Source organism: Cydia fagiglandana, chromosome 25, assembly GCF_963556715.1.
Source record: "Cydia fagiglandana chromosome 25, ilCydFagi1.1, whole genome shotgun sequence".
NCBI classification, from domain to species: Eukaryota; Metazoa; Arthropoda; class Insecta; order Lepidoptera; family Tortricidae; genus Cydia; species Cydia fagiglandana.
The window spans coordinates 7,617,854-7,632,543 of record NC_085956.1 but is presented as its reverse complement, the minus strand read 5'-3'; the positions used below and the strand labels follow the sequence as shown (position 1 = coordinate 7,632,543).

Below are 14,690 nucleotides of genomic sequence, written 5' to 3'. Positions count from 1 at the left end.
GCTAAATTATTATTATATTATTTCAACTCTTAGGCTAAGAGGTGATTTATATAATAAAATACATATAAACACATGATGAAACAGGAAGATGGCAGCATAGGGTCGAGCAAAGCGGAGGTTTTAGGCGAGATCGAGAGGTTCTATGGACAGTTATACACTTCGATCTCAAAGCCCGTTGACAGCTTGGTAGGAGATCCAAGAGCCAAGCTGTCCCGACATTATACCGAAGATATCCCGGACATCAGTCTGTACGAGATTAGGATGGCCCTGAAGCAGCTTAAGAACAACAAGGCGCCGGGCAAAGACGGAATCACTTCAGAGCTTCTGAGAGCGGGTGGAACACCGGTACTTAAAGTCCTCCAGAAGGTCCTTAATTCCGTCTTGTCCGAGGGCATGACGCCTGAAACATGGAATTAGAGACGAGGTGGTGCTGTTCTTCAAAAAACCGGGCAACTGCGAGTCGGACTCGCGCACGAAGGGTTCCGTACCATAATGCAAAAAAGAACGGTCACCCATCCAAGTACTGACCCCGCCCGACGTTGCTTAACTTCGGTCAAAAATCACGTTTGCTGTATGGGAGCCCCACTTAAATCTTTATTTTATTCTGTTTTTAGTATCTGTTGTTATAGCGGCAACAGGAATACATCATCTGTGAAAATTTCAACTGTCTAGCTATCACGGTTCGTGAGATACAGCCTGGTGACAGACGGGCGGACGGACGGACGGACGGACAGCAGAGTCTTAGTTAATAGGGTCCCGTTTTACCCTTTGGGTACGGAGCCCTAAAAAGGTGTTAACAGACTATTGAAGAACTTACAGATCCATCACGCTTCTGAGCCATGTGGTTATAATATAAGCTGTGTTCAAGGGTTTTCACGAACCGTCTCGAACACAGACTTGATGACTTCCAGCCTTCGAGCCTGGTGATAGACAGACAGACGGACGGACGGACAGACGGACAGCAGAATCTTAGTAATAGGGTCCCGTTTTTACCCTTTGGGTACGGAACTCTAAAAAAGGTTACAAATTGCGGACTCCATAAGGCGTTCTCTACCAGTCAACCAGTTTCTTTGATACGGCATCAATATTATATTTTATTATATTGTTGTTATCAATAATACAGGCCACGTTGGCTGGTTACGTAAACAAGTATTTGATAACAGATATCAGTTGTTACTAAGTTTGCTCATAGCCATCAGACTATTGATAGTAATTAACTTAGTTGCTTTCAGTTATAAAAAACCGGGCAAGTGCGAGTCGGACTCGCGCACGAAGGGTTCCGTACCATAATGCAAATAACAAAACGGAAATAAAGCAAAAAAAACGGTCACCCATCCAAGTACTGACCACGCCCGACGTTGCTTAACTTTGGTCAAAAATCACGTTTGTTGTATGGGAGCCCCATTTAAATCTTTATTTTATTCTGTTTTTAGTATTTGTTGTTATAGCGGCAACAGAAATACATCATCTGTGAAAATTTCAACTGTCTAGCTATCACGGTTTGTGAGATACAGCCTGGTGACAGACAGACGGACGGACGGACAGCGAAGTCTTAGTAATAGGGTCCCGTTTTACCCTTTGGGCACGGAACCCTAAAAATGAACGATAGATGCGAACTAAAAGACATTATAGGAAAGAATACTAAGGTGATGGATGTCACACGAAGGATCACAAAACAGAAATGGAGATGGACGGGGCATATTATGCGATCCAATAAAGAAAAATTGACCAGAGATGTCACAGAATGGTACCCAAGAGAAAAAGAGAGAATCAGAGGTAGACCACACAAAAGATGGGAGGACGACATTCCCAAAACTGGAGGAGAATATCCAAAAACCGCCAGGAATGGCGAAATATGGAGGAGGCCTATGCCAATGGCAGCCTGACAGATTAAAACAAATATTTTAACTGTATTACTTTATTATGATGTCAGTGAAGAAAGGCTATATAGTGCCATGCCTTATGGGAAACGGTCGCAGAGATAGTTATAGTTAGCAATATCGCTATCGAGTCTGACATTTGATATCGCCATGACACGTAATAAAGGCGGAGACAGTTGCAGTGCCAAACAAATCAGTGTGCCGATAATTGACTAGTTTATCTATAGGTGCCGACCCGATTACACGCCGGTGAGATTAATAATAATTATCTATTAATAATAACTAATAATTCATATCAAAATTACCTGCAAGCGTTCTTTGCCTCTCTTTCTAACATATATGTGACGTTTCACGGCAAAACGCACCTTATGGCGGCTGGCGCTTACGTCGCATAGCGCCGCAATAGTATTGGCGCGGCGTTAATAATAGCGTATGCGCCAACCGCCATAAGGTACCTTTACCCGTAGCGTAGGACGTTACATATGGTTGTTCGAAAGAGACAGGCTGGCCCCATTTTATAAAGCTACAAGTTTTTAAAAGCTAAAGTGGCAACACTGGACGGAAAATATTTTTTCATCAAGTGATAGGAGAAAAATTTAATAAACTCATCGCTTCTGGCCAGACTCGAAAATGCGAAATTTTTCGCGATCTAAAAGTTGATTTGCCCATTTATCGCTATATAAGATCTTTCAATTTTGCTAAGTTGTAACTTGTAGCATTTAAAAATATGGGGGTTTTAAATACATATTTATTCTCTTACTTTACCAATAGTCAAAAATCTACCATTAAACAACTGTACCGCTATTCGGAACCTAATAATAATATTGAGAATGGCAACCCTGTTGTCGGTCGTATTGTCCTTTTCTAGCATATACGTCCCTCTCTCTCCCACACTCCCACCACACAGCAGTTTGCTTTTTGGCGGTTGTCGCAAAAACTAATTTCCAACTCATTGGCTTGCTGTTTTTCCATCTGGAAGGTCGTGAAGCTAAACTGCTGGTGAGTTTTTGAATTGTACCCCAGTTTAGCTGACTATATTGAAAAACAGTTTCTAACGGCTTTTGCCGTTCGAAATAAATATTTAAATTTAGTGTCCGTTAAACTATCTAGCAAATAAAAACGATCCGGAATAGTAATGTGTAAGTTTTCAAAGGCTGCCTGCGCGCACCGTGGCTATGCTAATGAAAATACTAAAACACATAATGGTAGAAAACACATCGAGATGGTAAAGCGTGCACTTGTCACCATTAAAATTTAATTAATATTATACCTACATTAAGTCTCTTCTGAGTCTTATTACTTATTACTTTAAATCTTTGTGTGTCTATAATAACTGTTGAAATTAGGTATAACACTTAAATGGTGATGTGTGGAGGCATACCCTTCAGTTTTCAAGTGATTTGTGTTTTCGATTACGAAAGGATCGGATAGTTATTAATACGTGTTACGTAGAACCTACGTATTAAGGTAGAAGCTTATAGACGTGTAGGGTTTATCTGTCCAAGTATCTATCAGCAACTTGTCAGTTTATCCCGTTACGGGATAAATATAATATTGCAAAATGAATTTTTTGGTAATAAACTTGCTGATAAATAATGTGTACCCGCTTAGGAGTCGACGAAGCCCCGCTTCGCGGGGCTTCTATTTCCGCTCTGAGGGACACAAGGTAACGAACAAACCTACATCGCAAGAATTGCATTTATTTTTGTGGAAAGTGAGTACTTCGGCAGTACGTAAACTTAAGTCTGACTAGATAAAGAGAGATATTAGCATGGCTCTGCGCAAGAATGACATGGAAATCCTTAAGTATTTCACTCCCTATCAATGTATATCTCTCCAACTAGATCTAAGGATATTGAAAAAAAAAAAAAAAAAAAAGGTTAAAATGTAGGTAGATAGGTATCTCTTTAAATAAATAACAGGTACTAACAGCTTAAAAGAACTCTTGCATGTAGTTGCTATATGTGCTTGTATTATTTTGGATTTGAATAACTTGATTATTCATTCTATATGTAACTATAGGTACATACAAGACGGTTCTTTAAGCCTACCTACCTACCTACATAAATAGTACCTACACTTGTAAACGTTTTAAGTAAAATCGGAAGCCTGTGACTTGAAAGGGCATTAACGATATGGGAATGTTTAGATTGATTCATTGACGAAGACGCATGGTTTGCTTCATAATTTCAAATTATATTCGCTAACTGTAGAGTTAAAGTTTAGTTATGGCAAATCTCGTCACCGTGAATGACACTTTCTAAAAGTGCCTATTAAAGTAAATCCTTTCCCCTTGACTTCATTTGAATGATATTCTTAAGCTATGTCTGTTATGGTTCCACCTGCGTAAGGTGTGCCTAAGAGAATCTTTTATTCAGTCACAAACTAACGTCAAGTTATTTGTGATGAAACCAATATGTTGTGTACCTATTTAAGCCTGCGCAAGGCTGCCATGTTTCCACCTGCGTAAGGTGTGCCAAAGAATCTTTGATTCATTCACAAACTGATGTCAAGTTACTGATGATGATATTACAACCTATATAAGCCTGCGCAAGGCATGTCAGAAATTAAATGATATGGTCATAACACAGGCGAGCGAGTAGGCCACAATCATAAAAATATAACAAAGATGAATATGTAAATACCTCCTTTTGGACAAAGGACAAGTGAAAAGGGTTCTAACAAAATAATGTTCTGGGTAAAAATCAGTCGAAATAGGCTTCGTTATTCGAGGTTTCATTATTGTTTACCAATCTATTTTAAGGGTCCCGGACACCCTATTGGCTAAACTCAAAATTGGAATAATTAACATTTCTAAAATTATAATATAATAGATATGAAATAACCTAAGATATAAGCCTATCTCGACTCATTTTTATTTTAAAGATGAAAAAATCTTTGCACCCTAATATAAAATTGTGGTCTAGAGACGCTAAGCCTCATAACGTTGGTGGCATAGATAATACTAAGAGATTTAGTCACCTAAATTCGACCATAAGCCCAGACAGAATATTGATATTTAGAATAAGGTGTGGTCAATCCTCCAAGGTCCAGATAATCTGTGGACTCTAATTAAATCAGGCTCACTTAAGCTCACGACACAACATAGCTTACGGTTCAATTCTGAAATAAGCTATGTTTAATATCACTCATGGTGTGAAAATAAAATTACAAGAGCACAAACAGCCTGCTCAAGGTGTACAAAGGGTTCCGTTTAGCGGCCCTATGAATATCTAAAAACCTTTGAAGTCTATGCCTGCTATGACAGACTAGAAATTAATATAAATTATATTTGCTTCGAGAGCACTAGTCTTTCAGTTAACATTTTTACGAGTACCTACCTATGTAGGTACACGACATAACCAAGGTTAGGTACCTATTTAATTATTATATCCCTGACTGGCATGGTATATAGGAAAATTGTCATGTGCTGCACAAGCATGTTGGAAATAAAAATATACAAAACTGACCTAACGGGGCGTTTATGAATGATTTATTTTACATCCTTATGTCTGCTTTGTGAACCTTGAGGATTCGAACCACCTTGATCGTAAGTGCTCCTATGCACAGATTAAGTTTATTTTAAACTACCCATGCACTAATCTCATAGGCACGTGCTTCTATGCACGGACCAAATATTGTTATCACTTAATTCACTTATCATTATTCGTCATAGTTTGATACTATACGTTTAACAAATGTACCCACCGTGGAATGTAAGGTACCCAGTCATAAGGTTTTTAATAAACAGTGACTTAATGGTTTGCACGAACGATTCTAGTATAACTTCTGGGCGGTCACGTCTAGGGCATGACCCTCTAGTTCTCAATTTATACAAAATTATAGCATTGCGATACTGGTTGCTTTGCACAATGTGAAACAGCAGCAAGCCTTGCGAAAAGGCGAAGCTATTTTGAAAGGCGAGTACTTTTCAAAAATACATTGTAATATATATAAATATGTTTTTGTCGTGGAACAAGTACACCCAAACAAATGCAGTCATTTATTATAATATGTTGGCAAAACTCTGCAAAAGAGTTAGGTATATAGTCTGTCTGTACAGTGTAACTTGAAGGCATCAATGCACATGAATCTCTTGAAACATGGTGGATCAATTAATTTACACCCCGTTTGTGTCTTGCTCCTATTACCAAATCCACAAGTTAAGGACCTCAACCTATATATAGGTACCCTTCTTGCTCGAGACCTGTAAAAAATGTACACAATAATTTCATGCAGTCAAGTGTCGGAAAACTAGATCCACACACTTAGCGATATCGTGAATATATATCCATGAACTCTGTATATTGCCTCCCAGTAGGCGGGATGTTATTAGACTAACCTATATAGTAGGTAGTAGGCCAGAGATATAGTATACAAAAGTACACTGGCCCAAATTAAGTAATATTATATTTCAGAATATAAAATAATTTACAATCTTGCTACTATTGAAATATAAACAAGTAACAATTATCCTTAGTTCATAAGGAGGATAAGTATACCTAAATATCTAATAGATTCGACAAAGCGTTGATTCTAGCATTGGATAAAATAGGTCCCTCTTAAAGGGCCTCTGCGCTGTGGCTTTGGGGCCACAGGCGCCCGGCAAATGGTCGGGAACCCCCTGGTTTCCCACAGCAAATAATGTAAAATCACGAAATAAGCACATAAATTTGTATTTCGGTTAAAAGCACCTATGCGATGAGCTAGGGTTTCGAATTAAGTATCTGATTCCTTATAATTTACACACTGAATATTCAGAATTAAGCAATGTCTATGAATAGTTTACAGAAATTAAGCCACTTTAGCGGTCAGAACCAATAAAGTTTTAAGGCTTATGTCTACCAGTAGGCACCAGATAAAGTAAACCACTAAGAAACTACTCTTACTACATATATACAAATTATTGAGTAAAATTAAGGTTATGATAGCTAAACATGAATTTAATTAGAATGACTCTGCAAATATTATTGATAAAGTTCTGTGGCAATTCTACACAAGAACACCACAAAGCGTCATAACTAGTGCCACAGCGCAGTGAACAATGAGTGTTGTGGCTTAAGCTCTCATAGTAACCTTCACACTTTTAAGTAAGGTTTATTTATGTATGTACAGTGACTTGCGTTCTCGTTAGTAAAGCATATAAAAGAGTTAAATGCATTTTATAGCTATAACTATAACCTATAACCAAGTATATGGCTTACAGTCATTAAATAAATTTAGTGATTCCCTATGACATTTGAATAAGTACCTAATTTTATTAACTCTGTTTGTGGTGATAGTGATATAACGAATAATTAAAATATTCGTCTACCTAATCCCGAGGGATTCTGGAAATAAGAAAGGTCCTGTCCTTGTTATATTCCTGCAACTGCTTACTTTACTATTATAGATAATTATTATCAAATTTGATAATAATTGCGACTTATAAATAAAAACTACTCTAGTACTTTATTATTTTTATCTTTTCATACTTGAATTACATCACTCCTTATAACAGATGTTGTATGCTCTTTGAAGAGTAGACTGACTTATCACATCTTCTTTTACCTAGTTTTCACATACCTACATTTAAGTAATTATGTATAGCATCCTTGTGGTGACTCACTTATTCTTTTTGAACATTTATAAGTACATTAAGTACGTATATAAAATGTTAAGTTAGTATCATAATATAATGGAATATCAAATTGTATGCTTTACTAAATACCTCTCTCCTCACAGGTGTTAAAATAAAGGGTGTACTGCATAATTAATTAAACACTCATAATATAATAATATTACATATACATAATAAGTACATGTATAATCACATTGGCTTGGCGTCTTCCCACCACCAGGCGATAACAAACACGTCTCAATATTATTATTAGGTTCCGAATAGCGGTACAGTTGTTTAATGACAGCGTTTTACACAAAAATAAAACGCTAATTAAATAACTTACCCTATTCGGAACCTAAAGTTTTAATCCTGCCTGGTGTAAATATGTATAATTTTGAGACAATGAGTTGGAAATTAGTTTTTGCGACAACCGCCAAAAAGCAAACTGCTGTGTGGTGGGAGTGTGGGAGAGAGAGGGACGTATATGCTAGAAAAGGACAATACGACCGACAACAGGGTTGCCATTCTCAATATTATTATTAGGTTCCGAATAGGGTAAGTTATTTAATTAGCGTTTTATTTTTGTGTAAAACGCTGTCATTAAAAAACTGAACAAACCATACTTAAATCTGAACGCATCCAAAAATTAAAAAAAATACTAATTATCTTTGGTTTCCCGCCATAGCACAATGGCCGACGAAATCATGGATCACGAAGACGCGCCAAAAATAAACATCGCTGGCGCCATCGGCGAAAAACTACAGGAATCCATCAAAAACATGGACGTCATGTCTATGCTCAGAAACATGGTCGATCAGGTACCTCAAGACGAGGATGCTGAAGGCGTCCAGGATAAATTAAAAGATGTTATAGAGAAATATAACGCTATGACAGATGTAGAAAGGGAGGAATTTACTAGTAAAATGAAAGAGGCGATAGTGAGCAAGATTTCAATGAAATTGCAGGATCCTAATGCGTTTGACATGAGCGGGATTCAGGAGGCCATTGAGGAGGCTGTTAGGTTCCAGCTGATGTTGATTGGGGGAGCGATAATTCTGTTCGTGATACTTTTAGGTATGTAAAAGATTTCATTATAAAGCAGATTTGTTAAATGTTGTCTCCGTATTCCGTGTAAAAAGGACGGTTAAGGACAAACGTTTTTATGCTAGATGTTTCTGATAAAAACTTTCTGGTATCTTAACGTAGCGTAGCTTCGTTTTGTATATGGTCAATCTTTGGGTAGTTTTCCCTATTTAGAGTTGCCATATGTCAGGATTTTTGGACTTTTGTCAGGATTGCAGGGGGACTTGGCGAGTGTCAGGTTTTTTTAGAACCCTCAACCACTAGAAGCCAGTTTTTGAGTTGGGCACAGTTAAGGGATGGTTATGCTGGTTATGAAAAGACGCTTAGCACAAGGATTTTTGTACATAATTATATTGCTATCCTGAGCACAGTGTCATTGACAATTTGACAGCTGTCAACATGGGCGGGACAGCAATAAAACGACGTGTGGTCGATAGAGATGGGAAGAGGTCAATGTACAAAATGTACAAATGTACAAAAAACTCGTTTTAAAGAGTCTTCTCTTTAGCTACATATGGTGGCGAGTGAAAGGGGATAGTGGCCCACGAAATATGTGGTATATGGGATTTAATAGGCGCTTTTTTACTTTATCCCTATCTATCACTATCATTTATACTTTTAACCATTACGCGAGGCGGGGGTTGATTATTGGAGGAACGGCCATTTGGGAAATATCAGACTTTTTTAGAGTGATGTTCAAATTATTGTCAGGATATTCCAATTTTTCATATGATGCATAATTCACCTACCCCTATATACCTCAAAGATGAATAGTTTAGGTATGTAATTGCATACCTAAACTATGCATCTTTGAGGTTACTAGACCAGCAGTGAATCTAAAATAGATTAACCTTTTAGCTGCTGCTTGCTCATTCATCTTTACTACATTGTAATGCGTTTAACGGCCCCTGTATATATTGGGCCAGCGTGGGCCATTTATGAGGGAGCAAGTGATATTGCTATCTCATTCTACCGCATGGCTGTGTCCCTTGGACTGGCCATCGCTGGCCCAATATGTACAGGGCCCTTTACGGCCTCCTGGCCTAGTCTGGCCAAGAAAACTGGAGATCCTGGATCCAAAGCCCAATACCATTTGTTTGTGTGTTTATTAATCCCACCAAAAACATAAATGTAAAAAAGGAGAGCCAAGTTCAATACAAAAATTATGCTTGGCTGTGGGGCTCGCCGCAAAAAGAATGGAGATCTAAATGACTGCCACTGCCAAGTTCTATGCAAAATCCAAATATGTATTTATAGGAACAAAATAACATTATAAACAAGTATTAAACTCTATTTCTTTGCTTTGTTGGATACCCATAACAATTGCTGTTATTTAAAAAAATGTGAGATCTTAAAGTAGGTTAGATTTGACTTGGCCAGTTTTCATTATATCAATCATTTTATATATATTGTAATTCTGATAAAACCTGGCCAAGCCAAATCTAACCTACTTTAAGATCTCACATTTTTTTAAATAACAGCAATTGTTATAGGTATCCAATAAAGCAAAGAAATAGAGTTTAATACTTGTTTATAATGTTATTTTGTTCCTATAAATACATATTTGGATTTTGCATAGAACTTGGCAGTGGCAGTCATTTAGATCTCCATTCTTTTTGCGGCGAGCCCCACAGCCAAGCATAATTTTTGTATTGAACTTGGCTCTCCTTTTTTACATTTATGTTTTTGGTGGGATATCAATACTTTTTGTAAAGAAAACTAGGCAGGTATTGAGATTTAATGTTTTTTCTTGTGTTTCCGCTGTATGGTTTTTACTTCTGTTCTTTGTATAATTATGTGGTACCGCGCGCCGCCGACGACACACCGTTGGCCGGTTGTTTAGAGCGTATTAAAAGTTTTTTGTATGGGGCACCACTTATTTTTTGACTAAACTTTATTTTAATATAGCAAATATAATAATACATATATTGGGGTAGTTTCAAATATCTGCTTGTAACGGTTCCAACGCTACAATAAAAAAATATTTTTTTTGTATGGGGACCCCCCCTATTTTTTAACTTTTTTTTATTTTTAGATTTTTTCCTACGCTTACACACAATAACCGAGCTGGATTCCAAATTTTATCCTTCTAGGTCATCTGGAAGTAGGTTAGGTTTAGGTACTTATATCAGTCCCAATAAAAAATGGATTTTTGTATGGGGACCCCCCCTATTTTTAAACTTTATTTTATTTTTAGATTTTTTCCTACAGTTACACACAATAACCGAGCTGGATTCCAAATTTCATCCTTCTAGGTCATCTGGAAGTAGGTTAGGTTTAGGTACTTATATGTCAGTCCCAATAAAAAGTGGTTTTTTTGTATGGGGACCACCCCTATTTTTTAACTTTATTTTATTTTTAGATTTTTTCCTACGGTTACACACAATAACCAAGCTGGATTCCAAATTTCATCCTTCTAGGTCATCTGGAAGTAGGTTAGGTTTAGGTACTATAAGTCATAAGTCAGTCTTAAAATTTACGACTTTTTGAACTTCATACCTTTATAACCGTTTGAGCTAGCTTCATGAAATTTGGGCTTCTAGATATCCTTATGGATATAATTAAACACACGTAGTTTTATGTGTTTACGTCAAAGATGTTTTGAGTTATAGAAGGGTCAAAAGTGGCACCAAGTGGTTCGTGTAATATTACACTCGGCGCTGGCTAGCCAGTTCCTTTGCTTGAACTTGGCTTGACACGCTGCCGCGTGTCTAGAAAATATTTGTTCTTGAGGTTTGAGTGTTTTCTGCTATATTTAAGCATAATATACTTTTATTATCGTTGCACTAACCCACTAAAATACATACGTATACTACTCCATACCCGTCAGCCCATCACACAAGCCTTTTTGAGCTTACTATATGGGTCTATAGCTCGGTCAATTGACCAATTATTGGCCAAGCGAACTCGAAGCGAGACCAAAGCGTTTCAGGCCGCGTAGCCAACATGCAAATTGCTAACGCTCCGTAGCGAACGAAACTCTACACACTGTCACACTAATATGGAAGAGTGATAGAGAGACACAAAGCGATTCGATGGCGAAGCGCAAGCGATCGTCATCTTGGCTAGGCCACCAGCTTGTACAAAATGAGGTTGGCTATATCTTATGGCTCCTCTACACGATGGGCCAACGCCGGCCACTCCAAGAGACGCATTTATGCGTTAGAGGAAGCAAGTGATATTCCTATCTTCTACCGCATGGCTGCGTCTCTTGGATTGGCCGGCGCTGGCCCATCGTGTAGAGGAGCCATTACAGTTCACACTGCTCACAGAGCCAGTATTTATTTATATTGTTGAATGCCTACTCTACATCTACACTGATATTATCTATAATATCATTAAATATGGCTGATTAAGTGATTACATCTTAATTAGGAAAAATCGATACCTATTAATCTATAAGGCGTTAAAGTTCGACAAACAATTAGGTTATCTCGAAATTATTACTGGCTAAGCGGGCCAGGCGTCCAAAATCATCTGCACACGCTGGTATGCTCTTAACCATTTGACCGGTAAACACGTCAACTGATGCGCACAATTACAGTTAATACATTAATATAGACCGACAAGAAATACTAAAAATTAAAAAATGCTAACGTAGTGTCGTCCCGTTTTCTTAGGTTGATTAAGTTGATTTGAAAGGGACGGCACTACGATGTTTTTTAAATTCTACAATTTCTTGTCAGTCTATTAGGCGTGGCTTTTAAAGGCCTAACAAAGCTATGTTTTTGAGTTTGAGCTGGCTCAGCTATACATGCTGACAATATTTTAACAAGTAGTATCGCCAATGATTATACAAAAGAACTGATAGAACTAATAAAAGTCACCTATAGTCTGCTTTTAGGGTTCAGTACTCAAAGGGTAAAAACTGGTATCCTAGCTATTACCAAGACTCCATTGCCCATCTGTCTGTCTGTCCGTCTATCTGTCTGTGACCAGGTTGTATCTCATGAACCGTGATAGATAGGCAGTTGAAATTTTCACAAATGATGTATTTCTGTTGCCGCTATAAAAACAAATACTAAAAAGTACGGAACGCTCTGTGGGCGAGACCGACTCGCACTTGTCTGGTTTTTGTAACTATGAAGTACTACGCCATTGCATTTTATATGCAAGGAACAAATGAGCGTTCTATACTATTTATTATAGGCATTTTTTCATAGTTAAAAAAAGGGATTTTCCAATCACGAAAAAAAGTGTAGTGTACAACTTAAATAGAATGATCCCTACACGTAATACAAAAAAACCTGACGATTTGATAATTTATAAAAAGCGATTAAAAATAAAATAACTAACATGAAAATTTTCTCATTCCAGTATTCTTCGGCTACAAACTCTACAAGTCCATAAAAGACAAAGAAGTTAAAAGGGAAGAAAAGAAGAAAGCTAAGCAGATGAAGAAGAAGAAATGACCTACCGACCTGACCATCGACAAACTGTACTCTAGTTTTTATCGTTTTATCGCTGTGGATAAAACTTGTCATGTCAAATTATTATATGTGTTTTGACTAATGCGTGTCGTGTTTTATCCTAATGTCAATTTAATCGCGGTTAAGAAATGACATGACAATTTTATCGATATCGATAAGCGATATAAACGTGAACTATACAGGCTCGAAGCATTTACAATTACACAGTTTTTAATTTTATTTCTTAAGGATATAATATATGTTTTATTTAATTTCTGTTCTATATTTTAACCCTACTTTAAACCTTGAAACGTTCGTATGAACCATTTTTAAACTTGTCCTCAAATATAAGTGCCAAATTATTTATAGTCACACCATTAAAAGTCTGCAGCGGATTTGATAGCCTACGCAGTGTAAGTGTTATTTATACGTCATAATTTCATAGAAGTTTGAAGTTTAAAATGACACTTGCACTGCGTGGGCTATCAAAATCGCTGCAGACTTTTTACGGTCTAACTCTATAAAATATCAAAGACTACTTTACTGAAATAATCCCTTGTAAATTTTAACCGTTTGGACGCCATGGAACCTGCGATCATATATAACCATGGATACCGCCTTTAGGAACATTACCGTTCAAATTCTCGGGCCAAATTAGCACACATACACAATTACGCCTACATTCAAATAAGACGAAGCGTTTACAGAGACTGTAATCAAAGCTGGTAAACGAAATAATAGTCATCTTTATTACACTAATGGTACATAGCTAAGTGTAGATGAAATGCATATAATGTCAATAACTACCAATCAGCGACATTAATCCGCTAATAACCTTCTTGCTGTACGTACTGGCCGCTGAGAGTTCGCGGTCCATATTTGATTAGAATATGACTTGGACAGGGACAGGTTTATGCCATACATTGAAGAACCAGTCAAATAATTCACGTATAATAATTTAATGAAGATTAAAAGATAACTAGTTAAAATGTTGTTATGAAATGACAGACTAACTCAACATAAGTAAATATATCATTGTTGTATAAATGTATTCCGCTATAATAAGTATTTTGTATATTTTATTATCAATCTGTATGGCAGTGCGAATTCACGTTCAGGTATAGTCTGACCGTTTTTCTAAGATCAAGTACGCCATAGTAAATGTATGGCGAACTTGATCTTAGAAATCGGACTGGCTATACAGTCTGCAAAATTTACACGGGTACACGAATCGGGTCAAAAATATTTGAACAGGCGGAGTCACAATAAATCACCACTTTCAGTTCAGAATATTTTATATGTATATAGCCGGTCAAGCAAGTTTGTCAGTAGAAAAAGGTGCAAAATTAAAATTTTGTATAGGACCACAGCCGTTCGCGCGCTTACTTTTTCAAAATTTGCCTCTCTTATAATATTTTAAACTTTCGCGTTTTGAACACATATTAACTCACATTATACGAAACGAAACTGATTTTACGTCAGTAAATCAAGGTAATTGAATATAATTCGCGTTAGACCCGTCTATAATGTGAGTTAATATGTTTGCCGCTCTTGTCTACTGACGGAAATGGCTTGAGAGAGAACCTACATATATGTGACAGTAGAGGGTGGATTCAAATGATCAACATTTTCCGATAATGTGTGTATTTGTTAAATTAATTCAGTGAAAGCATGATAGGAAAAGTGTATCTACATATAGGAGACCGGGTATGATTA

The 14,690-nt window shown here is 37.0% G+C and overlaps 1 protein-coding gene and 1 long non-coding RNA gene across 2 annotated transcripts in view; one reads left to right on the top strand and one right to left on the bottom strand.

Annotated features, from left to right (window-relative positions):
* The window catches only part of LOC134677175 (uncharacterized), a 163,998-nt gene that overhangs the window by 7,134 nt on the left and 142,174 nt on the right, over window positions 1-14,690 (bottom strand). The window lies entirely within an intron of this gene.
* On the top strand, window positions 2,028-13,250 carry LOC134677100 (uncharacterized). Its single transcript, XM_063535555.1, has 3 exons — window positions 2,028-2,129; window positions 8,168-8,556; window positions 12,883-13,250. Exons 2-3 carry the CDS (start codon window positions 8,172-8,174, stop codon window positions 12,975-12,977), a joined length of 480 nt encoding a protein of 159 aa, XP_063391625.1. The 5' UTR covers window positions 2,028-2,129; window positions 8,168-8,171; the 3' UTR covers window positions 12,978-13,250.